This window comes from Giraffa tippelskirchi, chromosome 13, assembly GCF_054371585.1.
Source record: "Giraffa tippelskirchi isolate mGirTip1 chromosome 13, T2T-mGirTip1v1.2.pri, whole genome shotgun sequence".
In the NCBI taxonomy this organism is placed as follows: domain Eukaryota; kingdom Metazoa; phylum Chordata; class Mammalia; order Artiodactyla; family Giraffidae; genus Giraffa; species Giraffa tippelskirchi.
In genome coordinates this window covers 71,591,799-71,618,981 of record NC_137287.1, presented here as the reverse complement: position 1 = coordinate 71,618,981, position 27,183 = coordinate 71,591,799, and the positions used below count along the sequence as shown (strand labels likewise).

At 44.0% G+C, this 27,183-nt stretch overlaps 2 protein-coding genes and 2 long non-coding RNA genes across 7 annotated transcripts in view; 1 reads left to right on the top strand and 3 right to left on the bottom strand.

The window, feature by feature from the left end:
- The window catches only part of LOC145531352 (uncharacterized), an 87,612-nt gene extending 86,583 nt beyond the window's left edge, over nucleotides 1-1,029 (bottom strand). The window contains exon 1 of the long non-coding RNA XR_014072372.1: nucleotides 969-1,029. This is a non-coding gene — a long non-coding RNA (uncharacterized LOC145531352). The remainder of the gene's footprint in view (nucleotides 1-968) is intronic.
- SEPHS1 (selenophosphate synthetase 1) lies at nucleotides 47-24,099 on the top strand. Of its 4 annotated transcripts, none has more exons than XM_081553495.1 (9): nucleotides 47-104; nucleotides 2,823-3,092; nucleotides 8,039-8,142; nucleotides 10,002-10,109; nucleotides 10,754-10,908; nucleotides 12,893-12,983; nucleotides 14,772-14,871; nucleotides 20,551-20,757; nucleotides 22,231-24,099. In XM_081553495.1, the coding sequence occupies exons 2-9, from the start codon at nucleotides 2,900-2,902 to the stop codon at nucleotides 22,443-22,445; spliced, it is 1,173 nt and encodes a 390-aa protein (XP_081409621.1). In that variant the 5' UTR covers nucleotides 47-104; nucleotides 2,823-2,899; the 3' UTR covers nucleotides 22,446-24,099. The 4 variants fall into 4 exon arrangements, with proteins under 4 accessions (XP_081409621.1, XP_081409619.1, XP_081409620.1 ...); XM_081553493.1 differs by having other exon boundaries at nucleotides 20,545-20,757; XM_081553494.1 differs by having other exon boundaries at nucleotides 47-924; nucleotides 20,545-20,757.
- LOC145531353 (uncharacterized) lies at nucleotides 5,202-10,139 on the bottom strand. Its single transcript, XR_014072373.1, has 3 exons — nucleotides 9,569-10,139; nucleotides 8,962-9,150; nucleotides 5,202-6,527 (listed from the first exon to the last, which is right to left on the bottom strand). It is a non-coding gene; the product is annotated as an uncharacterized LOC145531353 (long non-coding RNA).
- The window catches only part of MCM10 (minichromosome maintenance 10 replication initiation factor), a 117,780-nt gene continuing 107,559 nt past the window's right edge, over nucleotides 16,963-27,183 (bottom strand). The window contains exon 20 of the mRNA XM_081553479.1: nucleotides 16,963-17,071. The gene's annotated coding sequence lies outside the window, so the exon portion shown is untranslated. The remainder of the gene's footprint in view (nucleotides 17,072-27,183) is intronic.

Sequence of the window (27,183 nt, the reverse complement as noted above, 5' to 3'; positions counted from 1 at the left end):
CTTTTTATTCAGGCGACGCTTAAGGGAGCCCGGCCGCGCCCGGTGCATTGTGGGAGCGGCGGAGTCCCGTTCGCGGGAGGAGGCGGAGGGCGCAAAGCGAACCGGTAAGCGCCTGGATCGGGGAGGGGGGGCGAGACACCAGGCTTAAAGGGGAATATTCGTCCGCAGGCCCAGGGCGGCCGTGCGGATCCCCCCGCGGGCCGCCCGGGCGCGCCGGAGCCGTGCACGACCGGCGCTCTGCAGCGCTGCCTGGAGAGGGGCCGAGCCAGGGCTTGGTGGGGCCGCTTTAAAAAAGAAGCACCGCCCGCGCCGCCGCCGCCGCGGCCGCCGCGCGGGGCCGGGGAAGGAGGGAGGGAGGAGAGGGCGGGGGAGGAGTGGAGGGGGAGGGCGGCGGCGGCGACGCAGGGGTTAATTTTTTCGCCCGCCGACATTTTTTGTGCGGCGGCGGCCCGCGCGCGCGGCGAGAGAGCCCAGCCCGGTCCCCGGGGCGCGGAGCCTTCGGGCCCTTCCCGCCCCCCCCCCCCGCCCGCGCGCGCCCTTTCCCCGGCCCCGCGGGCGCCTCCTGACGCCGGGCGTCCCGGCCTCGCCGGCCCGCGAGCCCGAAGACCCGTCGCGGCTAGTGGGGCCGTGCGGGCCTCGCGCCCTCCCCGCGGCCTGGGCCGCGCGGTTCCCGCTGCCGCCGGGACACAGCGGGCGGGCGGGCATGGCCCCGTCGGCCGCCCCGCTCCGCCTCCTCCTGGCCGCGCCGCACAAAGAACCCGGGCCCGGGTGGCCTTTAAAGGCGGCAGCCAGGGATTTAAGGTGTCCCCGAGCGCTGCCCTCCGCCGCCCCGACGTGTGCTTCCCGCTGGGCACGCGCCCCTTGCGCCCACGTCGCCGCGTCCTCCCCGTTGTTTGTTTCCTGGGCTTGGGGACCTTGGGGGAGGTAGGTACCGGGCCGGGGCTGCCCTCTTTCCCGCCCCCACTCACCGCGCTCCCCCGGCTCTGCGGCCCGCTTGGCGCCCTCGTTTGAAAAAATTAAAACGCGGCTGGGAAAGAAAGGGTTAACCGTTGCTTTAAATATTCATGTCATTGTTTTAAAGGTGTAAACGGGAGGCTGTGGGGTTCTGGTGGACTGCATATTATGCAACACCCCCCCCCCGCCATTAATTACACCTTTCTGCAGGTCCCCCCCATCTCCAAAAATAAGTAAGAATTTTTTTTTTTTTTTTGGATTCAGATGTGTGTGATTTATGTCCTTCATTCTATTTGGAATTTTGAAACTCCTGAGTGCCTTCTGGGCTTAAGGTGTTCTAAATTTTTTGCCGTTAAAAATCTTGGAAGATTAAAAGGAAGCTAGTCTCCTGAATTCCAGATTCCCCTCCCTGCCTTTATTTTTGGATAGGGCTTGGAGGTAGGAAAATAACTGGATGCCTCGTGAGTTGGATTTTTTTTCTACCCCTGCTAGGAGTGAGGCGGTGTTAAGTGCGAGGCATTTGGTGAGGAAAGGACTGTTGTTTTTGTTCCAAACCCTTCCAAGTCAGAGTGCTGTTGGACTTTCCCAGCTGTAAAATGGCCTCAGAATTCCCGTGTCTGTAACTTGATTAGCCTTGCGCCCTCCTTTTGCACAGGTGTTTTCTTGGACTGTCCGAAGGTTCACTTCTTTACAGTTGTAGGTTTCAAATCAAAATCATTGCTCACCCCAAACATGGTTTTGTAAAGACAGTTTGGATGACTGCCTGAACTCGGGCTTTGGGAGATTTATTTTAAATGAGTGATGTGCTTCCCAAGGGATCGAAAACTCTATAAATGAGAATTATGTTCTTAATCATCAATTTTATAGGGGAAACTGACCTTAAAAGTTGGGGTGTCTGTTAGTCTTTGCCCAATAAAGCATCAGTCTGGAAGTTTATAAACCCCGGGAGCTCAGGAAAGATTTTCATTTAGCCCCAAGGCTTCAAACTTAGAAAGATTTGTTCCAGAAACTTCCAGTGGTACCCCAAACTATAAGTGCTAGTGATTTAGTACAGTTTATCACTTTAGATCTGCAATGAAACATTAAGGAGTAGTAGTATATTTTGTCAGTGATGTGTGTGTACTAGTTAGTTGGGCCGCATTTGCTTTCTAGGAAATAGCACTGAATTAAAACATAAGAGAACTAACTTTCCACTGCTCTCTTGTAGAAAATGAACCTTGCTGTGTTAAAACAGCCATTCCAGGTTTCAAATTGTGTTCTTTAGATAGGCTTCCTATTAGTTTTGGATTAGTTTTTTGTACGTCTGACTCAGAATCAAAATCGATTTTTCTAAACTTGAATTTAGCATCATAAAGAATTTCATCAAATGCATATCCATCAACTTCCATTTCACCAAAAATGCCTGTTAGGTATTTTATTTGTCTTTTAGATAGCAAAAGATCTTCCTGAAAAGTCACTGTAGCCAGGGCATCTCAGTTCTAAACCATAGTACTTCCTGGTTGATAGGTGAAGTGACTCGTTTTCCTGTAATGCCACCAGCTAGAAGAACATTTGGGACTTTTTGCTCAAGATGGCACTGTGTCCTGTAAGCCAGCTGGCCCATAGTTCTGTCTTCTTGGCTGCCCCTCGCAGCCACAATTATAACAACACAGACATAGAATGTGTCACTAATGGTACAGTCACTTTTTAAGACTTACCTGGCTTATACATCACTGTGTCAAATCATTCTGGCCCCAGATGACTGTTTTCCTGTGGTCTTGGTGATTTCAGCCCATTTCATGTTTACTTTTCACTGTCACATATTCACTTGATTCTTGGCAAGTACTGGTGAGAACTCAATGGTGTCTTTGTGTTTTGGTGCTACCCAGGTGGATCTATAAAGAAACCAGCTGCGTAGAAGAGGGAGGGGAGGAGCCCGGGCGTGAGGTGTGTGGGCCCAAGAACCATGTCTGCACGGGAGTCCTTTAACCCGGAAAGTTATGAATTGGACAAGAGTTTCCGGTTAACCAGATTCACTGAACTGAAGGGCACTGGCTGCAAAGTGCCCCAAGATGTCCTGCAGAAATTGCTGGAGTCGTTACAGGAGAACCACTTCCAAGAAGATGAGCAGTTTCTTGGAGCAGTTATGCCAAGACTTGGTATGTGAACCACTGTTTTCTTTCCTATTTCCCGAGTAGAGAATCTTGGATGCATTGTTGTCAGTGAGTCAAAAACTAGAGTTCTCTTTTCCCATGTTGCCTTTAAAAAAAAAAAAAAATTTCTGCAAGAAGGATTCAGAGCAAGGCAGTGGTAACTTACCTTATAACTTATTTGGAGGAACTACTTGAAAAGCATTAAGAAATGTGCTCTAAAAAAAAAAAAGAAATGTGCTCTAACCATTTTTAAACTATATAGTATATGATTGAGGCAACTGTTAACAGTAAAGGTATTTTTTATTAAATCAGATTAGGAAAGTTAGTGGTTCCGCATCCTTGGACAGGACTGGGAGAGCAGTGACTGGGTTGGCGGGAACTCGGGGCTCCTCTGCAACAGGCATCACTAGAAAAGTTCCCATGGGAGGAGGGAGGAGAAAAGTGCTCCAGGCACAGAAGGCGGGAACACTGGACTGGGTCTATACTTGACCCCGGCTTGACATCTGGACCTGAGAGCTGTGTTTCCTTGACCCAGTTCCTGATGTCCTTAGTGGTTTACCCTTCCCCAAACATTGAGCTCAGAAAGAAAGTCTAAGCTACTGGGATGTCTGTTAGCTTCTGTGTGTGCTTTGTTCAGTGTGTGATGCAAGACTTGTGATCACTTTGCCTTTTGAGTGTTGGTTGTATAGTCTAGGAGCTTGTGGATGTTTTGCAGTTACAGTGTGTGACTTGATCAGTTTTCCTGCATAAGGTTTTAATTGCATTTCTTTTTGCCTATATATGATTACACTCTGTCTCATAACATTGGTTTTGAACCCAGGGTACTCCTTTCTTTCCTGATTGTATAAAGCAGAGTTGCTTTGGGTGGTGAGAGAGAGGAAAACTCACTTCATGCACTCTCAGGGCCTGTAAGGGCTCCTAGGAGCTCAGTTAGAAAACTGCCCTTGGGAATTCCCTGGTGATCCTTGGCTAAGACTTCGAGCTTCCAATGCAAGGAGCCCATGTTCAGTCCCCTGGTCAGGGAACTAGATCCCATATGCCACAACTAAGACCCAGTGTAGCCAAATAAATTATAGAAAAAGAAAACTGTCCTCATCTATCTAATGTCTCAGTGTGGAAAAATACCATGTGAATGAGGTGGAGTGGATGTCAGCTTACTTGTCAAGGAATGAGAATATACTGAGAAAATCGTTAGATAACTTTGTGTGGAAAAAATAAGCTACCGAATGAGCAACAACAAATGCAGTAAAAACCTCACGAATGGGACTTCCCTGATGGTCCAGTGGTTAAGAATCCCCCTTGCAGTGCAGGGGACAAAGGTTCAGTCCCTGGTGGGGGAACTAAGATCCCACATGCCTCGGATTAGCTAAGCCTGCAGCCTACAATTACTGAGCCGGTGCACTCTCGAGCCCGTGTGCCATAAGTACTGAAGCCCACGAGCTCTGGAGTCCATGCACTGCAGTGAAAGATCCTGCATGATGCAGTGAAGATTCTGAGTGCCGCAGTTAAGACCCAACACAACCAAATAAATAATTAAATTAAAAAAAAAAAAAACAACTTCATGGATAAAGCAGTAATTCCCCTCTGTAACTGCCCTCGTTGACTTATTGATCACTCGGGCAGTTGGTCCTTCGAGCAGCCCTGTGGTGCTCAGGAAAGCTGGGTGGCCTGTTTCCTGTCACTTGGTGGGGGTCAGAACTTGAAATCCACATTTTTCCGTTCCTCTGCTCACCATACTGCTTGTCATCTGATTTTTCAGTCCAGACATGTTTGTGGGGAAAGGAGCTGCATCAGCTGTAACTCAGCAGTGACAGCAAGGGAACAGGCCAGGAGAAAGAGATCTAATAAGTGTTACTCTGTACACTCTTCTTAACCCTCTGGAGCCTCAGTTTCCCCATATGTAATATGGGCTAATAATACCTATGGTTTGCAACTGTTCTGAGTACCAGAAATTATCTGTGTATGTATGTGCCCCGTATCTGTACCCACATACATAATACATACATGTTTTATGTATGAGGTATGTATGTATACACATAAGTCTGTTGGCATGTTTTTAAATTTTTTCTAAAAGTGTCATATTTTCTGCATTCTAAGGATAAGCCGTAAGAGTTGTTAAAGATACACGTTTATTGTATTCTGACGAACTGTTAGGGTAAGTGTGTCTTGGAAGTTGGTACATGTGGGACTTCCATGGAGGTCCAGTGGCTAAGACTCTGCCCAGGTTTGAGCCCTGCTCAGGAAACTAGATCCAATGTACGGCAACTAAGACCCAGCTCAGCCAAATAAATTAATTTTTTAAAAATTCTTAAAAAAAAAAACAAAACTTGGTACATCTGTTGCTGATGCTTAAGCTTTGTCACATGTTGACGGCTGCTGGCTATGGAGGTAGTATGATGATTTAGGTTATTTTCTATTTATTTATTTTTAACTTTTTTGCTGGATGGTTTCAGTCTTGCTGAAACCTTCTAGAATTCCCCTTCAGCCACTGATAATTAAGCACACCCTGCTCTGTATTTGAGGCTTCCTCCACTCTGGCATCTTCCTTTATTTCCACCTATGCTGTGCCTCTGTCCTGCTCTCTCATACTTGATATACTTGTTTTCAAAGCCCATGGCCCATCCTAGGCTCACCCTCTCTGTCTTCCTTTCTTGAAATTTGATAGGGGATTTGTAAACCAGTCACTACAGACTAGTGCTGTCCCAAAGGAAGATGAGATGAGCCCCCTGTGTCATTTAAATTTTTCTAGTACAGGTAGTTGGAGAAGGAAATGGCAACCCACTCCAGTATTCTTGCCTAGAGAATCCTGTAGACAGGGGAGCCTGGTGGGCTGCTGTCCATAGGGTCTCATAGAGTCGGACACGACTGAAGCGACTTAGCAGCAGCACTACAGGTAGTTCCATTTAAAAAAAAAAGAAGAATCAGGGACTTCCCTGGTGGTCCAGTAGCTAAACCTTCTTGCTCCTAACGCAGGCAGCCTGCTTTCGATCCCTGATTGAGGAATTAGATCCCACATGCCACAACTAAGCGTTCACATTCTGCAACTGAAGATCCTGATGCTAAAGTTAAGACCCAGCACAGCCATATAAGTAAATAAATAGTTTTTTAAAATATATCAGGTGAATATAATTCTACTGTATTTTAACTTAATATGTAAAAATGTCATTTTGATGCATAATTAATATAAAACACTGCTAACGAGATGCTAGCTGAGATTTTTCTCAGGTCCAAGTGTTTAAAACAGAGTGTGTTTTACACTTGCAGCGCGTATCACTCTGGAATTGCCATATCTTACCATGTGTGGCTGGCAGTTCCCATGTGGACAGCGCTAGACCCTCCTCAGCATGCAGTGGTGTCCTCGTGGAGAGAGGACACATGGGTGATGGGAGCTTCTTGTCAGCCCCAGAATTGTGCTCAGGAGTCATGGTTCACACTCTGATGCTGGATAGAGAGAGAAATTAACTGCTCTACAAATCAAGAAGATTGAATTCAAGTTTAAGATTCCCATGTTGGGAAATATTTAAAGCTAACTTTCAGCAACTCTTTTTTAGTGTCTCTTTCGATAGTCCTATAGTTTATATGAAAACCTAAAAGGAAACTTTCCCTCTTTCCCAAAGTGAATAGGAATGTATTTGGAATACCCAGTTGTTGGAATGATCAATTTCAGGAGAATCATATGAGTTTAATTGTGGTTCTTGCCTTGTTTCCACCTGAGTGCTGCAGAGTATCATTAATGGGCATTTCTGTGCACATGCATCAAATGAGATGAACTGTCGCACACTTTCTGATCGCTGGTAATGAGTATTCCATGGTCACAAATTTGTGAGGCTTGCCATTCTGAAACAAAATCCTCCATTCCCTAACTGGATCTTCCACCAAGAATTTCTGCTTTGCCATCTAGTGTGGTAGTAAAAAAAATCAGCCTGCCATCACAGAGTGATGTTTTACTAAACTTGATTTTATTTCTGTGTTAGTAATAATGGATCAGACCTTGACAGACTGCCCCTGGGCCCCGACCTGCCTGCAAGGGCAGTTGTGAAAGCTCACACGTAGTCCTGTCTGTGGGATTCCGGTGTGATTTATTCTTGTTTCATTTGAGATTCTGGGTGAATCTACCTGCTTGCTTTTGTACTTCCTCCTGATTTGTCCTTTGCCCATTGTGTTGCAAAGTCAAAATGCTTCCTAAGGGCCAGGGGGCCTCCCCTTGAGAGGTGTGTGTGGGAAAGCACTCTATTCAGGTGGGAGGCCAGTCTAAACTTGCAGTGTTTGCATTGCAACTGATTTTTTTTTTTTTAAAGAAATATGACCTACAGTAGCTTAGTCTTGACTGTTTCTAAACCAATTTCAGGAAAAGGGAATTATTTCTAAATAGTCCATCAGTTGTAAGATCCTGTGCGTACCACAGTACTTAACGTGCATGCTTGATTGGAGTTGATGAATACTTGATCTAGCTTTGTCCTTTTTCCTTTTTTGGTCATTTTTTACTAAAGTGTAGAATAACATTTTATATGTGTAAAATATTTTACAGATTTTCTGTTGGAAAAACAGAATGATGCCCAAAGATGTACTCTTGGCTAACTATGGAGAAGACAACCCAAGTTCCATCTGTGCTGTTCTCATCTTTATGGAAATTCTCTATGGTGCCAATCACATGATAACAGTAAAAGAAAGGAAAATTTCTCTTCAAGGCATCATTAGAGTCTCAAACTTGTACCATGTTGAGGTTGAGTCTTCATGACTAACAAATTGTCTTCTCGTTTGCTATCTTAAGCTGGTTTTGTTTCACATTTATTTCAGTTATACTTCTTGATAGGAAACACATTGCTTTGTTGGCAGTGAGCAGTGTTCCATAAGAGTCTTGTGCAAAACCCCTCCTGTCAGAACACTGAAGGTACAAAATGACACCACTCTTCCTGTTGACTTGTGGGTGATGGTGACTCCCATCTTTGCAGGCATCGGGATGGATACCTGTGTCATTCCTCTGAGGCATGGTGGCCTTTCCTTGGTTCAAACCACAGATTACATTTATCCCATCGTCGATGACCCTTACATGATGGTGAGTTTGACCCGATGTACTTTTACATCTGGAACTGCTTACTGGCTGGGTTTTGCATGTGCGTGTGTGGGCTTTTTGGTTTTGTTCTGTACAAACTGTTGTTATTCCTCCCACCGTGACTCCGCCATTGTGGGTCTGACTTGATTGCTCCCTTGCTCACACTTGGTACCGTGTGTGAGGCAGGCAGGGCAGATGTGGGGCGTCCTCTGCTGCTCTTGTGCCTGCACACATCTCTCTGCCAGAGCACCTGTTCGGTGTGTCTGTGGAATGATGTGTTTCTAGTTTTCTCCTTTTGTTTCCTTGTCCATGTTTTTCTTTGACATTTGTAAACTCCACTTTCCTGAGTTTCACTATCCTCTGTAACAGGACAGATCCTGCATGTCTCTGTCCAGAAATAGAGAGCTTAGCATCTCATCACAATGAACTTGACCATTGACCCTGATTGTGGTCACTCCTCTCACCGTGTCTTATTCCATAGGGTAGCCTGTGGGTCTCCCTGCTGATCACGCTCTACTCAGATACCCCCATCTGCTCATTGTGGGGTGCTGCCAGCAGCCTCTCCATCTACCCAGCTGGACCCTTCCTTGCACCCTGGCAGCTGGGAGGAGCCAATGAAGAGATTGGGGACATCCTATCTGTAGGAAGTGCCAAAGGCCCCTCCTGGTGCCAAGGGTACTGGTAACGAGGCAAGGAGGAAGTGTTCACCACTCAGGTCCCAAGATAAGCACACGGGCTCCCAGAAACCTGTTTCATGCCCACACACCCTGCTGTCTCTGGTAAAGCAGTGCTCCCATGCACGCCATGCCCCTGGTGTCCTACCTGACTGGTGACCCAGGTGGCTGGAACCAGAATGCATCCTCTGCCAGCATCTCGCTGAAGGACCCAAGAGCCTAGCACAGAAGGGGCAGCACGCCTCTGCAGCCTGGCCTGTGGTTGGCATCTCCCAGCATGCCGACCACTTCTGCCCCTGTTGCCTTGCGAGTGAGTCACAGGTGGTGATCCAGCTCCCTGCCAACATGCCCAGAAGTTGTAAGACAACATAACAATAAATGAGCAATGAAATGGCCACTGGAAGTGATAATAACTTGCAGTTTGATTACGCTTATGTCAGAAGAAAAGCTTGTCATTTTCTCCTTTCCTGTTTAGAGAAAGGCAACTTTAAAAAATTTTTTCAGTCTCTATTGGCAGTAGAAAATCTTTTATTACCACATTTCTATTGAGTACTAGTTCAGAGTTCCTCAATAAAACATATAGTTTACTAGGAAATGCCTCCCTTTTTCTTTAGAAAACAATCTGGTTTCAGAGCTAGGTGTTGTTCATTTCTTCTATTTTTATTTATTTATTTTTTAACCAAGATGATTTTCCTGTTTATCTCATACAGCTTTGGAAAGGAGTCCAAAAATTTCTCTGAGTACATAAAACCCACCTTCTCTGTAACCAATAAAAGTTGGCCCTTTTTAAGAATCTGTTCAGGATAATTGACTGTTCCCGCATTTTCTTTAAGACGGTTGATCCCCAGCATTTCCACTTTGGCTCCTCTGCAACCATCTGCACCACGCCCACTTCTCTCCACCATCCCCCTGCTCTGGGTTCTGCACCTAAATAAATGGCAGGTTTCTCCGGATGTTTTAGTATGGCGAAGAACATTGAAATGCTCTGTGCTGCACAAAGGAGAGGTGGTGGCAGGAACGTCTGAGCTTGGTTCTGTGGTCGAGGAAAGGCAGCGAGTGTGTGAGGCACAGCCGCTGAGCCGCATGTCCTGGAAAGTCCCCTCCCGGGTGCCTCTGGGCAGCCCAGCTCTCTGTGTCCGCCCCGGAAAGTCCCCTGAGGTCCCCGCTCACGTCTCCCTTCTCTTCCAGGGCAGGATAGCCTGTGCCAATGTCCTCAGTGACCTCTACGCCATGGGGGTCACGGAGTGCGACAACATGCTGATGCTCCTTGGAGTCAGTAATAAAATGACCGACAGGGTGAGTAGGAGCCTTCCAGCCCAGGGTGTGGCACCGAGGCCGTCACCCTTCTCTGGTCACTGACTGGATGGTGACATAGACAATGGTGGGGTCGGGGTGTCCCACTGTTCACAATGCTCACCTGGCAGCATCTGGCCTCTCTGCTTGACCTATTCTTTGACTCAGAGGTGAATTCCTCTTTAGATTATTTTTAACAGGTAATTGGTTTCATCCCCACCCCCTGCCATCATTGGCCCTGCGCATAGAATTGAGAGTTCAATAGGCCCTTGTCTGCCCCCACAAGGTGCTCTTGTGCCTCTGCTTGGACACAGCCATGGGGAGGCAGACGTGGGGGTGCATGTGAGCTGGTCTTGGGTGGTGAGGACCGTGTAGAGAGCCCATTCAGACGCAGGCAGCCCTGAACACCCAGCCCATTTCCAGAGTTCATGTCTCTTGTCCAAGCTCCATTCACATTGTAACCTGCAGCCTCTTCCAACTTGTGATAAAAGGGCTACAGAGTGAGCTGTTCCTACCTCTTTCTGTTACTCCCTGCCCCTTCTGGAAACTCGGGTTTTATGATCTTTTCATAACTGTAAGTGTATAGAGTCTCTTTTCCCGGTTTTCAGCTGAAGGATGTGACTTTTAATTTTCCTTTTAAACCCTAGGAAAGGGATAAAGTGATGCCCCTAATTATACAGGGTTTTAAAGATGCAGCAGAGGAGGCAGGAACGTCTGTAACGGGCGGCCAAACAGTGCTAAACCCCTGGATTGTTTTAGGAGGTGTGGCTACGACTGTCTGCCAGCCCAACGAGTTTATCATGTAAGTCGTTTTTTGTTTCATATCACCTGGCCTGGTTCGCTCCCTAAAATTTCACATAACATAAAATTCAGTTTTTTTAAGTATACAGTTTATTGGTTTTTAGTATTCACAGACTTATATAACCATCTACTGCTACTGCTAAGTCGCTTTAGTCTTGTCCGACTCTGTGCGACCCCATAGATGGCAGCCCACCAGGCTCCTTCGTCCCTGGGATTCTCCAGGCAAGAATATTGGATTGGATTGCCATTTCCTTCTCCAGTGCATGAAAGTGAAAAGTGAAAGTGAAGTCGCTCAGTCGTGTCTGACTCTTCGCGACCCCATCACCACTGTCCAATTCCAGAAAATTTTCATCTCCTTTAAAAGAAACCTTGTATTCATAGCAGCTACTCCTAACTCCCTCCTCCCCCACTCCCTGAAATCCACAAGTCTACTTCCTGTCTCATGGATTTGCCTGTTTTGGACATTTCATATAAATGGAACCATGCAACAGGTGATGTTTTATGTCCGACTTCTTTCACTTAGCATTTTTCAGGGTTCATCATGTTGCATGTGTGTTGGTACTTCACTCCTCTTTATGGCTGAATGGCAAACACTCCATTGTATGGACAGACCACTGTGTTCATCCATTCATAAGTCACAGGCCTCTGGGTTATTTCCACCTGTTGTGAGTGATGCTGCTGTGAATGTTCATGTGCAAGTCTTCTGTGTGGACATAGATATTAAAAAGACAGTAAACAAGTCTTGGTGAGGATGTGGCGACATCGCAGACCTTGTCCATGGCTGTGGGGAATGTAAACTGGTGCAGCTGCTTTTGTTCCTCAGGTTCAGTAGTCACCACATGACCCAGTAATTCTTAGATATCTGCCCCTGGGAACTGGAATGTATGTCCACCCAAAAAACTTGCACATGAATGTTTATAGCAGCATCACTCACTTGTTTACTGTCTTTTTTGATAATAGCTGTCTTAGTGGGTGTGAGATGATACCTCCGTGGGTTTTGATTTGCATCTCCCTGGTGGCTAATGCTAAGAGCATCTTTTCATGTGCCTTCGGGCCATTGCCAGGTCTTTGGAGAAGTTTCTCCCTTAACACAAGTTGTCACTTTTCGTGTTTGACATCTTATTAAGAAAACCACCTTGCCCTGTTCTCTGAAGGAATCAGAAGGTCTGTTTGTGGAGTGGGTTTTATGAGCGGGTGCCGGGTCCACGTGTTTCACAATTCCAGAAGTGTGAAAGGGTGTGCCTGTGGGTTTTTAACCCACTTGGATGATTATTGTCCAGTGTTGGGGGACCAGACAACTGTGTGGACAGTTCTTTGAACCAGGACAAGAAAGATATGAGTGCTAGTCGTGAGGGTACTTAGTGAGGCAGGAGTTTTGTTCAGGGGGGCAGTCTTTCTGTTTTTAGAGGTGCCTTTTTTTTGATATTTGCCTTCTGTCTTTAAGACAGGGCCCAACCAGGGATCCTGTGTACCAAGGAAACTTACTGGTCATAACTCGGAATGTGACACACTGATGCTATAATCACCAAAACATTAGACCCATAATCGAACAGCCTGAGAAATCCCACCTGCATCTCTGCTGTATAAGTGATTGTAAAAAAGAAAGAACAGTGTTTGTTTCAGAAGTCTTGTTGCCTTAGAACCCTGGTGGGTCTGTGTTGAAAAGTACAGGGCATGACTGAATCAGGGCCTGATGATGTCTTTGAAGTCTAAGCAGTTTGCCTTTTTGGGAAACTAGTAAGTCATCGTCCTGAGTGTTGAAGTTGTGGCCTCTTCACTTTTCATTTGATGTTTTGTTCTGTTCATTAGTCGTCCCAGTAGTAAATGGCAAAGCTCTGATATCAGTACATGGCAGTAGTTGGCTTAAATATGAGTAAGTGATGGCAAACACACGTGGTTTTACCAGCCTTTTCTTTCGTTTAACCAATGATGAACTTATCTCCTTGGTTAATTTGATGAGAAACTGCCAGTGTTCTCTTCTTCAGGCCAGATAACGCAGTGCCGGGTGACGTGCTTGTACTGACAAAACCTTTGGGGACGCAAGTGGCTGTGGCCGTGCACCAGTGGCTGGATATTGTAAGTGACCTTCACCTTCCAGTGTCAGCAGTGTGTCAGCAATGTGTCAGCAATGAGCTCTTGGGGATGTCCCTGGAAGAATCCATGCTGCCAGTGTAGGGGGCCCTGGGTTCGATCCCTGGTCAGGAAACTAGATCCCACATGCCACAACTAAAAGTTTTCATGCCCCAGCTAGAGATGCTGCATGCTGCAACTAAAGATCTCATGTACTGCAACTAAGACCTGGCCAGGCAAATACATACATAGATATTTTTTAAAAAAAAAAATTTTTTTTTTTTCTTTTAATGCACTCTTCTAGTTGTAGTACCAGAGAGTATAGTGTCAGTCTGGACCTTACAGAAATCCTGGGAGTTGTCCCTATTCTTTTATTAAATCCAAGTTTCATGTATCGAGTGCTTAAAGTAGGTAAGCCCCTGCTCAAGGTTCAGAAGTAACTCCGTAAGGAGAATTTGGGAAACAGTTGAGTTTATCTGTTCATTAGATGCTGAGCTGGCTATATCTTATCATTGAAAATTAATACATAAGAGAATGTGTGCAAAGTTTGATATTTGAGGTATAAATAAGGCCAGGCTGTTGGCAATAGATATTTATCCTGAGTCACTTTTCTACTGCACTGTGATCAATCATTCTTCCTTTAAGACTTTCTTCATTGCTGGAGCAACTCAAAAATGAATGATTGTGGTATATTCTCACAAATCTCAGTGCCTTCAGTTTCTACAATTGACATCTGAAACCACTAGTCCTGAGAAACAGTTGAAAAAGAGTAATTTTATGTTACTCATCAACCAGATAGATCTTAGCTTGACAAACAGCAGAGAGAATCTCTAAGGAGGCCATATTCTTTAGATATTTTTCCCTTCTTATTCGGCAATGATGGGGACATTTCCCATCTAGTATGATCACTTGTGAATCAGAGCACAGGACTTTGCTTTTTACCAATTTCTTAAAGATGCTCAGAATTGAAAAAAAGCAAGTTTCAGAGACTAAGGATCCGTGTGATACCCTTTCATAAAGGTCGGAAGCAACCAAAGAGTATCGTTTGGGTGCCTGTATGTGTGAGGGCACTGCTTTTCAAAAGGCAGGGAAATGACGAGCGTGAATTCAGGAGCGTCATTGCCTCTCGGGGTAAGCGGGGTACCCAGAGCGGATTTCCATTGGGCGGTAGATTATTGAGTGTTGCTAAAAATGAGTGGATTCATGAATGCTGGCCATTAATGGACCGTGACTGTATGTCATGAACCCAGCATCGTGATGCTAGGCTCTTTGAGAGGGAAGACAGTGGCATTTCAGAGGATGTGCTGTGTGGTCACTCTCAGCGTCATCGCAGCCAATGCTAAGTTGAAGTTCTTTCCCATTCATTTGTCCCTCAAAAGGACTTGATCCTAGAATTCAGGGAGAGTCAGTAAGAATATTAACGCAGTTACACGAAAAACATGAAAAATGGGAGCCATCGGCTTACAAGGGGAGATGAAGAGGAGAACCTAAGGACATTCACAACCATCCTGCTGGTTTCATGCCTCCAGTAAACTGCAATGTTGGACTACAGAGGTGCAGCTGAGAGCAGAGAAGATGCCATGATGATGCCATGATGATACGTCTAGTGGACACGTAAAATAATAATCACGCGGGTTAGGGCAGTGGGGATTAGAAAACTTAATTTTGTGTGCAGAATTAGATAAGTAAAACTCCTCAAGATGACTAAGGAAAAAATAGGCTCTTTCAGTGGTTAGAAACAAAGATTGATCACATTTTTTCTCTTTTCTCCCTCATCTGTGTTCCTGTCATCAGCCTGAGAAGTGGAATAAAATCAAGCTAGTGGTCACCCAGGAGGATGTGGAGCTGGCGTACCAGGAGGCGATGATGAACATGGCTAGGCTCAACAGGACAGGTACGGCCAGGCTCAGGTCAGCAAGCTTTCTGAGATGCACTGTGGGAGCTGTTTCAGGCTTTGTGGGCCACAGTCTCAGTTGCACTGATTTTTTATTTTTTTTTCTCCTTATGACTCTTTTAACATTGTTTTGAAAAAAAAAAATCTTAGCTGGAGGAACTGGCCATCAGCCAGGTTTGGCCAGTGACTGCACAACCCCTTCTGTTGGTGCCTAGAGCCCTGGTAGGAATCCAGACACGTTGCGTGCTCTAGACATTAGCACTGGGTAAATGTGATTTGCCTTAGAGGAAAAAAGGTCATATGCTTATTATAGGGAAGTTTTTAGAAAATATAAAAAGGAAAGGAAAAACATTTTTCATAGTCCCACCACCCCAAAATAACTTCTGTTAATACTTTTATGTATTTTTCTAAGATTTTTATCCATGTTTGGTTGGTTGGTAGTTTACTTTTATCTTATCGTTGATGTTGTATACTAATGGTTAGCATACATTTTACTTGTATTTGGAATTTGGTGGGGGCAGGTCATGGAGCGGCATGCCAGATCTTAGTTCCCCAACCAGGGAGGGATCAAACCCATGCGCCCTGTAGTGGAACTGCATAGTCTTACCTACTGGACCAGCAGGGAAGTCCCTGGAATTTGCTTTTATTCATTTAATATTACTAAATTCTTTTTTCCTTATTATATAATTCTAATACACATGATTTTTAATGGCTAGATGTTCTATCAGAGCAATATGCTGTAACTAATTTGCCTTTTGCCTACTTTTGAACAATTTATATTGAGATCAGATTTTTCTATAATTTTTTTTCCTGAATTCCAAGAGTATTTCTTTGGCTCTATTCCAAATTAAGTTGAATTGTAATTATTTTAATTCTATGTTCTTTGATATTCTCATCACTGGAAATAGCAACCCACTCCAGTGTTCTTGCCTGGAGAATCCCAGGCACAGCGGAGCCTGGTGGGCTTCCGTCTGTGGGGTCACACAGAGTCGGACACGACTGAAGCGACGCAGCAGCAGCAGCACAACCAAGGCTTTTCATTCCTACTTCTTTTACTGTGCCGTGTTTCAGTTCAGTTCAGTTCAGTTGTTCACTCGTGTCCAACTCTTTGCGACCCCATGAATTGCAGCACGCCAGGCCTCCCTGTCCATCACTAACTTCCGGAGTCCACCCAAACCCATGTCCATCGAGTCGGTGATGCCATCCAGCCATCTCATCCTCTGTCATCCCCTTCTCCTCTCGCCTTCAATCTTTCCCAGCATCAGGGTCTTTTCAAGTGAGTCATCTCTTCTCATGCGGTGGCCAAAGTGTTGGAGTTTCAGCTTCAACATCAGTCCTTCCAATGAACACCCAGGACTGATCTCCTTTAGGATGGACTGTTTGGATCTCCTTGCAGTCCAAGGGACTCTCAAGAGTCTTCTCCAACACCACAGTTCAAAAGCATCAATTCTTTGGCGCTCAGCTTTCTTTATAGTCCAGCTCTCACGTCCATACGTGACTACTGGAAAAACCATAGCCTTGACTAGACGGACCTTTGTTGGCAAAGTAATGTCTCTGCTTTTTAATATGGTGTCTAGGTTGGTCATAACTTTCCTTCCAAGGAGTAAGCGTCTTTTAATTTCATGGCTGCAATCACCATCTGCAGTGATTTTGGAGCCCCAAAAAATAAAGTCTGACACTGTTTCCCCTGTTTCCCCATCAATTTGCCATGAAGTGATGGGACCAGATGCCATGATCTTAGTTTTCTGAATGTTGAGCTTTAAGCCAACTTTTTCACTTTTTGCCATGTTTAAGAAGTCTTTTTTTTTTTGTCCTTCAAATTAAGTAGTTTAACAGTTAGAAAGTGATTTGTAATGGATTTATTTTTACTCATATAGGTTATTAGTTTACTTATATTTGTGCATTTAAGATTCCCCTATCCTTAAGTTTTAGACATTCTTGATAGGGATATAGCACAACACTTATGGAGGCGTGTTTGGTCGTATGTAGCAAAATTAAGTGTACGTTTATTTTGATTCAGAATTCCCACTTCCGTGAGTCTATCCCAAAGCTACAGTGGCCAAAAAATGAAATAACATGTGTACAACACTATTTGTTGAAGCACTATTTATAATTGCAAAAGAAGGGTACAATCTAAAGGTCCATCACTAGGTGACTGACTGGGATTATCTAGTCTCCATGCACAGTGGAATACCGTACCCTACAAAAAGGAATGAGAGAGCTTTATTACCAGGAAGCTATCTGTAGGATACGGCCAGTGAAAAAAGCAAAGAACAAAGCATATATGTAGTATGCTACATTTTGTGTGTTCATAAATAAATATGAAGTAATAATATGTGTTTTATACTTTGAAAAAGAAACGGTGGAAAAATAAATCATTAACAATAATTATTACATATACAAGAGAACAGGGAGGAAGCAGACCCTCTGAACATGCTTTGTTTCATAAGTTCAACTTGGAAATAAATGTTTTATGTAGTTTTCTATACTTAAAAATGAAAAGAGCATATTTTATGAATCCAAACCAAATTTTTTAAGGTTGTCCAACATATGAAGAAGCTAAATTAATTAAAAACTGTCATCTTTAATTTTGAATTATCAGTGTGAACTCAGGATAATTTTTTTTTCTCTGAAAATGTTTATTTCTGAACCTGTTGAAAAGGCCTAGAAGCAGTGAAGGGTGAAGTCTTAGTGCCCCTGGTTGGAAAGTTACTGTTTTCCACTAAAAAGTACCAGGACTCCCTGGGGAAATGGCAGGTTCCAGCTCTGGGACAGGAAGTACAGAAGATAAGTTTAATTTCCTATGCCTGGAAGTGGTGGTGGTATCAGCAACTAGTGGGTCATGTCACATCCCCACAACTTCAAGGGGCTCCCTTTTGTCATGGGGGCGGAGGGTACAGTTTGAATATCAAAGACCAGAGTGACCATATCAAGTATGTAAACAAATGATAATTAAAACTTTTTGGTCACCTGGGTCACCAACTTGTTCTGAAATAAGAGTGGTCATCCTCTTATTTTACCTGTCTTGTATGGGGTATTTCAGGGAAACCATATTTTCTAAAAAATTCTTTATCGAAGTCATATCTAATAGAGGAAGAATGGTTGAATTACAGAGTTGCCATTTTTGCTGTCCCCTTGATTAAATGAACCTCAACACCAAACATCAGTGGCTGCTGAAAGCTTTTGGTGAAAGGTTCGTGTTGATGATATTACCCCCCCCATCTCCCATGAAGGATTCTTGCCAGAAAAAAAATGAACCTGAGTGTCTTCGAGCCTTGGTCCTAAACACCAGTATGGGAAATACGGAAGATGGTAGAACATGCCCACATCGGAGAAGATACCCAGATCCCAAATGCAGGAGATGCTTCAGGAAAAAGTGGCTCAGTTTCCACAAATAAATGACACTGAGAGGGAACTGTTATGAAGTTTCAGAGAGAGCAGTGTAGTGTTCATTTTGTTGGTATGATAATGATGTTGTGGCTGTTACAAGTTTTTTATCTTTTAGAGGCACACACAGAAATACTGATAGCTGAAGGGATATGACTGGGGTTGGCTTTAAAGTTACCTATCGCACCTCTCACATCCCCCAACAAGTAGGCAAGAAAAGATGAGACCCCAGCAAATCGGTGGTAACGCTTGAGGCTGGGTATTGTTAGGTATGTGGGAATTCATTGTGGTGTGCTCCTCTCTCTGCTTTTGTGTTTCATTGAAATTTTTGTAATAAAAATTAGCAACAGTCATTCCCTTTAAGAGAAGAAGTGGTGACCAATACCTTAAAAGTAGAATCCCTTTTCCCTAGTGGCTCAGGCGGTAAAGAATCTGCCTGCAATGCAAGAGACCTGGTTCGATCCCTGGGTCAGTAAGATCCCCTGGAGAAGGGAATGGCTACGCACTCCAGTATTCTTGACTGGAGAATTCCATGGAGAGAGGAGCCTGGCGGGCTACAGTCCGTGGGGTCACAAAGAGTCGGACATGACTGAGTGCCTGACACACACTTACTGACTGTAGGATTCAGTGTGTCCTCTTGTCTACTCTGGTCCTCAAAGCTTGTCTAGGACAGCATTGGGAAGAGCTGAAGTGTAGGGCATGGCTTTGTTAAATGTCCTTGACTGCCCCACTGTGCCAGGCGTAGGTGTGTTAAAGGATGGCCTGTTCTCAGTGTTGCTTAGCTAGCAACAGAATAGAGTCAATTCTCAGCATGTGTTGTTGAGGATATACCTAAGTAAAAGATTCTGGTCTAAGGAAAAATAAAAGAGAGGTTTTATGTACTTGTGCTTAGTCACTAAGTTGTGTCCGACTCTTTGGGATCCCATGGACTGCCTCCCGCCATGCTCCTCTGTCTGTGGGATTTCCCAGCCAAGAATACTGCAGTGGGTAGCCATTCCCTTCTCCAGGGGATCTTCCTGAGCCAGGGATCGAACCCAGGTCTCCTGCATTGCAGGTGGATTCTTTACTTTCTGAGCCACCAGGGAAGCCCAAAGAGAGAAAATGTGTATCAAAAAGCAGGTCTTTCCTAGTGGTATAGTGGATAAGAATTCGCCTTCCAGTGCAGGGGACACAGGTTCAGTCCCCAGTCCTGGAAGATGTCTCATGCCATGGAGCAACTAAGCCTGCATGCTACAACTACTGAAGCCCACACGCCCTAGAGTCTGTGCTCTGCAACAAGAGAAGCCACTGCAGTGAGAAGCCTGAACACAGCAACGAAGACCTAGTGCAGCCCCAAAAAGAAACCATTTACCCCAGAGCACTTCTGTAAACATAGGGCATATTATAAAAATAAACTGTGGTCCATCTAAACAGTGGAGTATTACTCAGTGCTGAAGAAAAGTGAGCTATCACGACATGGAGGAGCCTTAAGGACACATTACTGAGTGAAAGATATCAATCCAAAAAGATCAAATACTGTATAATTCCAACTCTGACCTTGTGGAAAAGGCAAAACAATGGAGAAAGTTGAAAGATCAGGGGTTGGAGGAATGGGTGAAAAGGTGGAACTTGGGATTTCCAGGGAAGTGAAAATATTTTGTATGATACTGTAATGACTGGATACACGAGCTCAAATATCTGCTGCACGCATAGACATCAAGAGTAAACCCCAGAGTAAACTGTGTACTGGAGTTAACATGAGTACTGACCTGTCAAGTCAGCACACTGATGCTGGCTATTACTGTGGGAGAAACGGGTGGGGGCAGGGAGAGTACGGCAACTTTCTGCTAAATTTTCTGTAAACCTAAGATTATTCCAAAAAATGAAATGTATAAATTTTTTTAATTAAAAAAGATTAACCTTTCAGATATCAGGAATGTACCTTGAATTTAGATCAGACAGTCTTAAAAGGTCTTGTTCTTTGATTTTAGGAGAGTATGACAGGTTTATCTTTCGTTGAGGTAGCATTTCCTCTCTGCAGATATTTTAGTTTACTAGGGCTTTACTGTTGGTTGAAGCTGCTGTTCCAAGTGATTCAAAATGAACTACAAAACCAACTTTCAGAATTTCACTCCAGGTTTTACTGATCTTTAAAATCCAGCTTTCATCATTCCTGTATGCCGTCTTCCTGACGAATTAGCAGTTTTGAGACCAAAGCATCTGTAAGATTTTGAGTTGAGGAGGGGTGTTTTCTAGGAGTCTCTGTTCACAACACCGAATGACAAAGGCTTCTCTGTCCTCTGGCAGCTGCAGGACTCATGCACACGTTCAACGCCCACGCGGCTACTGACATCACGGGCTTCGGGATTCTGGGCCACGCACAGAACCTGGCCAAACAACAGAGGAACGAGGTATCCTTTGTGATTCACAACCTTCCCGTCCTGGCCAAGATGGCAGCTGTGAGCAAGGCCTGCGGAAACATGTTTGGGCTCATGCACGGGACCTGCCCAGAGACGTCAGGTACTAGGGCCCTGGCCCGGGTCAGAGGTTAACGCTAGTGAGGCCAGTGGGACCTCCTCGAGGAGGAGGAAGCCAGGTCCAGGAGCAGGGCCCCAAGGTGTGAGGTCTTGGCTGGGAGCATCTGCAGCCTGCTGCCGTCTGCCACGGTGTCTCCTGCCATCCTTCCTGTGATGAGCAGTGTTGTTTTCAGTCCAGTATTTGTATGTTTGGTTATGGGATGGGAAGAAGGGAGGATATGGGGAAAATAGGTCATCACTCAGTTTCCATTGGAAACTCAACAAATAGCCAATGTATCCATAGGTTACGTTGACCAGGCTGCATTTTTTCCTTGCAAAAGTCTAAAATTAGTGTTTTAAGAATGAAATAGTATATGATATCTCCAAATCACCATTTTTCTTTTTGTCCCTTTTTTTTTTCCTTACCTGGACTCTGTTTCATCCTTTCAGTTCCATCCTCCACCACCTTTTCCTCCCCCTAGTTTCTCTTCTGTTGTGCTTCCTCTATAGCTCAGGAACTGTATCCCTGACCTGGTAAAAGAGTTGAAACATCTGGGAATTAAGTAAAGTACCCATGCCTGAACTAAACCCCCAGGTAGTCAATCTGAGGTGGGCCTGGCCGTGAGAAATTCTGACCCCTAGAGGCTAAGACACAAAACCCCACTCATGCACCAGCCCTGGGGGTGGGGATGGGGGTTCTTCTCAGGTGGGCCTCTCGGCCATAGAGAAGAGCCTGCCACTTCCTGACCTCAAAATCACAAAATCTACTTCCTCGAAGTATGCTCCAAGAGGGTAGCTGAACTATTGGTAGAACAGCACCTGCTGCCTGGCAGGCGTGGAATCAGTGTGAATAAACTAATGAATATTCCCAACTAATACAGTCTGTCTCTATTAAAAAATGAGAAGTTTCTCGTTTTTTGTAAAAGGTCATTTTTTTTTTTTTTTTCCCCGATTGTGTTTCTTCTACTTACGAATAACATGAAACTATTCTGGCCTAGCTACTCGGGTACGAATGAAGATTTATTTTCACATATTTTGTATTTTTCTATTTTGAAGTTAATGACAGAGCCAGTGACAGAACCTAGATACTTTGAAGCACACACACTTTTCTGGCCTTAGTTTTTAAATTAAAAAAAAAACATGAAAAGCCTTTTTTGGTAAACTGAGGACTCCATGTAGAGAATCAGATTGAAAATGAAAAGTTCTCTTTTGTTAATCCTTTCAGTGTTGCCTGGGAAAGATTGGCACCACATACGTTACTGCGCCTTAGACACTTCACTTCTACACAGCATCAGATGACTCACAAGGAGGGTGTTGTGGTGTGTGTTTTGAAATGTAGTAGGAGTTGAGCAAGGTATCACTTAGCAGCTCCACAGCGCAGTCTGTGGAATCGATGCAGGCAGCGTAGGCCTATTCTGGGGAGACAGCGGCATCACCGCTAACGGCGCTCCTTTTTTCTTCCTTTCCCTTTTGCCAGGTGGCCTCCTGATCTGTCTACCACGTGAGCAAGCAGCTCGATTCTGCGCAGAGATCAAGTCCCCCAAGTATGGTGAAGGCCACCAAGCATGGATTATTGGGATCGTGGAGAAGGGTAACCGCACAGCCAGGATCATAGACAAGCCCCGGATCATTGAGGTCGCACCACAGGTGGCCACCCAGAATGTGAACCCCACACCCGGTGCCACCTCATAATCTAGGCCAAGGCAGCTGTGTGGTTTTGTTTTTAAATAGCTCTATTTCCTTTATCATCGTTTCAATTAAAGACTATAAACAACAACAAAAAATCTCATTGTGTCTACACATCTGGTGACCTTAGGTCGATTTGTGAGTGGATGCAATTAATCAAATAAAATCCATTGCCTTTTTTTCCCGTTACATTAACTGAAGATGCACCTAATCTTGAGGCAGCTTCTGAGTTGAGAATTATATTGTTATCCAATACTGTTGATTCATTTTGAATCTTTAGACACTTATCTCTTGCCGAGTAGGCTCTTTTTAAAGGTGCTTTCACATAGCACAGACATTACCTGTCGTAGTGTCATAGCAGTTTGTGTCTTTTCATTTTATGTATATTTATCATTATCAGCCTGATCCTTTTTGAAGTGTCTGGAATAGTATTCTGGAAAGACAGGATTGGTGAGGGAGTGACACAACGGTGTCCCAGTAGCAAGAGGGTTGCATGAGTCCTTCTAGTCTTCTAATTCAAGAGCATCTCTTTGACCCAAGAGTGCATTCAGCTAAACCAGGCAAGTGCTTAACTCTGCATGGAAAGCACTTTGAAGACAGAAATGTTCTTTCTTTCTTTTTTTTGTAGCCTTCCTAATACTTGCAGTAGTATCATTAACTGTTTTCTTTATTGATAGCAAAAAAGGACACTTTTTGCAATGTAATTAGATGTTCAATAGCACCGCAAGGAATTGCCTCTGAAAGGGGGTTCATGTATAATACTCATTTACAAGTCAGCATATAATTAACTACACAAATAATTTTTAAATATAATCAATAATAAAGACTTCTGTGGATAGTCATGTTTAATACATTTTATATTTTGTATAGTGATTTCAGACCTTTTGTTTCTTTAAAATCCACAGCTGTTTAGCCTGATTCTTAGCAATATTTTGTCCTTTGCGCCAGTACTTTTCCGTGCACGCTTCTTGTGATCTGTGTGGAAACCTGCATTGGCCAGCCATGCAGCTCGAACTTCAACTTGTTATTCAAATAAATATTTAATTTTTTTTATTGCTCTTGTATAATCAGATGCCCTGTTTAGTATTATTTTAGAAGCATCCAGAGGGTTTTGGCTAAAATACAATTTATTGGGGGAAAACTAGATTTTAGTTTTATAAAACTTTTAAGTCTTTCATGGGACCTATATTTTCTTGAATTAAATTTTGTAGTTCTAGAACAAATAGGTGATCTAAAAAGGTGTTTATCCGTGTTCCTTAAAAACAGAGGCTTCCTTTTATTTTCACCTACTGAACCAGTAGGAGAGGCTCCTCTCCTCCCGTGTCACACTGTCCCCGCATGTCCTACCGCCTGCTTCTGAGCGCTTCCTGCCTGCAGGCACCAGAGTCAAGAATGGCTCAACTTCTTGCCAAAGGAAACCACCATGCGGGAGCAAAGCCCTGGAAGAGGCTCTAACTTGGACACGTCCTCCTTCAGGAGCCAAAGTGCAGCCTCTTCGCACATGTTACTGAAACTCAAGCCATTAACTTCAGTGCGTAGGACCAAGGGGCTGCAGCAGAACTGAAATTAACTGGACATTGGGTAGGAACTGATAACCGTGTCGGTCCTCAGAAGCTACAAACTGGTGGTCTGCAAAATAAAATGTGTTGGAAACCTCTGAGTGAGATGAACATACTGTTGAGCTTTTTTTTTCCCCTTTAAGCTTCGGTGTGATGGCTAAATCTGAACTACTTTCAGTGTTGATCGTGTCTTAAATGCTGATGGTTTCCTTGGTGGCAGGTCTGCCGAGAAAGCTAATTGAATGATGCTCTGAGGAAATCATCTTTTTGAAGATTCATGTTTTATAAAGAGGAAATGCTGGGTATTTAGAGGTCTGTGTAACTGAGGAATAACTGGGCTTTACAGAAGTGTTTCTTAGGGTCCAGATCACACCTGCATTAGAATCACCTGGGGATGCTTGTCAGAGTCAAATTATTGGGCTCCAACCCAGGCCGACAAAATCAGAATTTTGGGGGTGTGGGACTAAGGGAATCTTTAAATGAGCACCCTGTGTGGCCGGGCACACACAAGTTAGAAGTACATGTCTAAAGGAATGTTGTGGGGGTCTGGGGGTGGTGGGCAACCAAAAGGGGGAAAGTGATCTTCCTTTTACAGTATGCTTTATCAGGAGTTTTTCTTTTAAGCCTTGGCCATTTATTGACATCTGGGTCCAACAAAACAAACCAAGTATCTTGACGCTTAAAGAATCAGGTGACATGGAATATTTGAGTTCTTGGTAAAACCTACATAGAATATGTTAAGATTTGGTGAACAGTTAATAAATAGGCAATTATTTAACTTCTTGATAGCACTTTAGTACTTCGCACTGAGGTATGTTCATCTTTGTATAGAGATTTATTGTCTTCAAACCCTATGATACATTTGCATCCAAAGAACAGTTCGTCAGAAGGCATAGCACTGGTGAGGACAGCCTTGAGAGCCTGGGCCCTGGGGAGCTCAGTAATTACTTCAGAAAACAGGAGTTTCATGCTAATGAATATCAAAGCTGGGCTTGTTGACTGCAGTCTGTTGAAGCATCTATTGTGATTTAGTCCAGGAAAAGAAACTGAAATATTGTGGAAGAGATGTGTACCTTTCCTTTTTGGCTTGGTATTTTAAAATAACATACTGTAGTTTCCAAGTTCTGCATGCTTAATGATGAATAAATGCAAGTGGTTTAAGTCATTTTGATCATAGACGTGAAAGCCAGTTTCCAGTCTGAACTTAGCATTGCCCTTAAAGGAGTTACATCGGAATTCTAAGTTTTACAGTGCTATTCTGTAGAGACAAGAATAGCTCTAATATTCTTTATTTTTAGAATAAGGCAAGCATGGATACTGATGCTTCAGGTACTTAACTATCGTGTGTGTGTATAAGTGTATGTGTGTATCTCCCTGAGCTTCTTATTTCCACACTTCATCATCCTAGATTAGAGAATGGCTACATAGACAATATAATTTACTTTCAATGGTAATCTGTACCTTTTCTCTAATATTAAAGATCCACAGTGAACCATGCAATTATTAAACATGCCAGGGTCCACCAGTAAAACCCAAAAAGCCCTGGTCTTAAAGGTGGAACATGGAAATACCATTTTGCCTCTGGTTAAGTCTGTGGAAAGAATGGGAGTGGGTGGATTTTCAGGCCTTCAGTGAAATAATTGGTAAGATGGAGAGTTAACAGGTTTCCAGATATGTTCAAGAATTGACTGAATCCAAGTCTGCTGCCTGCTGTGAGTTAGCAAACACTGGGTGAGTCGAGTTCCTGTGTTTCATGGTCCTTAAATACTTGATGTCCAATTCTGAATATGCAGTTGATGTTTTCAGTGGGTTCTGAGGTCTTTCTAGCCCTGTAGCCGTTAGAGGGAGTCTGTGCTTGGGAGGACTGCAGATAATAAACGCGTTAAATCTTTGTGGGAAGAAACAAAAAAGAATTTCCAGAGGATGAAATAATGGAGATAAATAAAACTAAGAGAAATACCAAACAGGTAATGGAGCTTTTTAAAATTTGGCACATATTAGATATATTGTGCAACTTGTTTCTTTTCACTTTATATACCCTGGACCTAATTTCCTGTCATTTAATGATAGAAATATCCCCATTCACGTTAACCCTGATGTTGTATCCCGTCGTATGGCTGCAGGATAGTCGGACGTTGAAATAGAAATATTGAAGGTATTTCTAATTGTCCAGTTCACTCACTTCAGTTCTGCTGAACACTAATCCTTAAAATGTTGAAAACCCTCTGTTGTCCTTCCATGCCCAAGCTAATCCGATTTGGGGATTTTTCAAGTATTGTAGCTATTTACATAGCCCTCCAGGGCAGTCTGCTAGAGCTCACTCCTGTTCCAGGCAAGTGTTAGCTCAAACACAGTACTTTTTAAATAAATTAATAAGAAATTGCTTATGTGGCCCTGCCAAGTGGGGCAGCTAGTAGGATGATGATTCCTCCACCAGTTTCTGCTGAACCCTGGGCACCCAGTGAGTCTGGGCCTCCAAGTGCACTGTGGCATTATCCACCTTTCTGCAGTACAAGGGTAAGCCAGCAGATTGTGAGCAATATTTTTGGAAACAAATATTTTGGAAATATCCAACCCCCAAGTGGCTTCTCAGGTGGCTTAGTGGTGAAGAATCTGCCAATGCAGGAGATGCAGGTTTGACCCCTGGATTGGGAAGACCCTCTGGAGTAAGATATGGCAGCCCACTCCAGGACTCTTGCCTGGAGAATCCCATGGACAAAGAGTTGGACATGACTGGGCACGCATGCACGCCAATCCCCAAGTCCTTGAATCGTAAAACAGAAAAATTCTGAATTTGCTGTATCTTCTAAGGATCTTTTCCCTCCTCTGGTTTATAGCGTTTCCTTCTGACCCACCAGCTTCTCTCCCCATCCCCGCCCCTCTGCCTACACGTACTTCTCACGGAGAAATGCCTCAGAAGTAATGCCTCATGAAGATCCTTAAGCCCATGACAGGTACTCACTATTTTTCTCTTTAACTAGACTTTGAACCCTCTGCTAACATGAAGGGTTGCCTGCATCCCTCTATTTTTCCCTGTAGATGGAGACAGCCCTGGGCAAATTCGGTACCCAACAAGTGTGTGAAGTTGTGTTGGTTGATTTATCTTCATTTCGAATCTGATAATTTACTCTAGTCCTCTTGACATTTTTCAATCCAAACAATTGCATAGTGATAATTTTATCCAT

Coding starts and splice junctions, on each gene's coding strand:
- SEPHS1 (XM_081553493.1), top strand. CDS start 2,900: ATGTCTGCACGGGAGTCCTTTAACCCGGAAAGTTATGAATTGGACAAG. Junction 12,984..14,771: donor TGCACCAGTGGCTGGATATT/GTAAGTGACCTT, acceptor TCCTGTCATCAG/CCTGAGAAGTGGAATAAAAT. Junction 14,872..20,544: donor GGCTAGGCTCAACAGGACAG/GTACGGCCAGGC, acceptor GTCCTCTGGCAG/CTGCAGGACTCATGCACACG.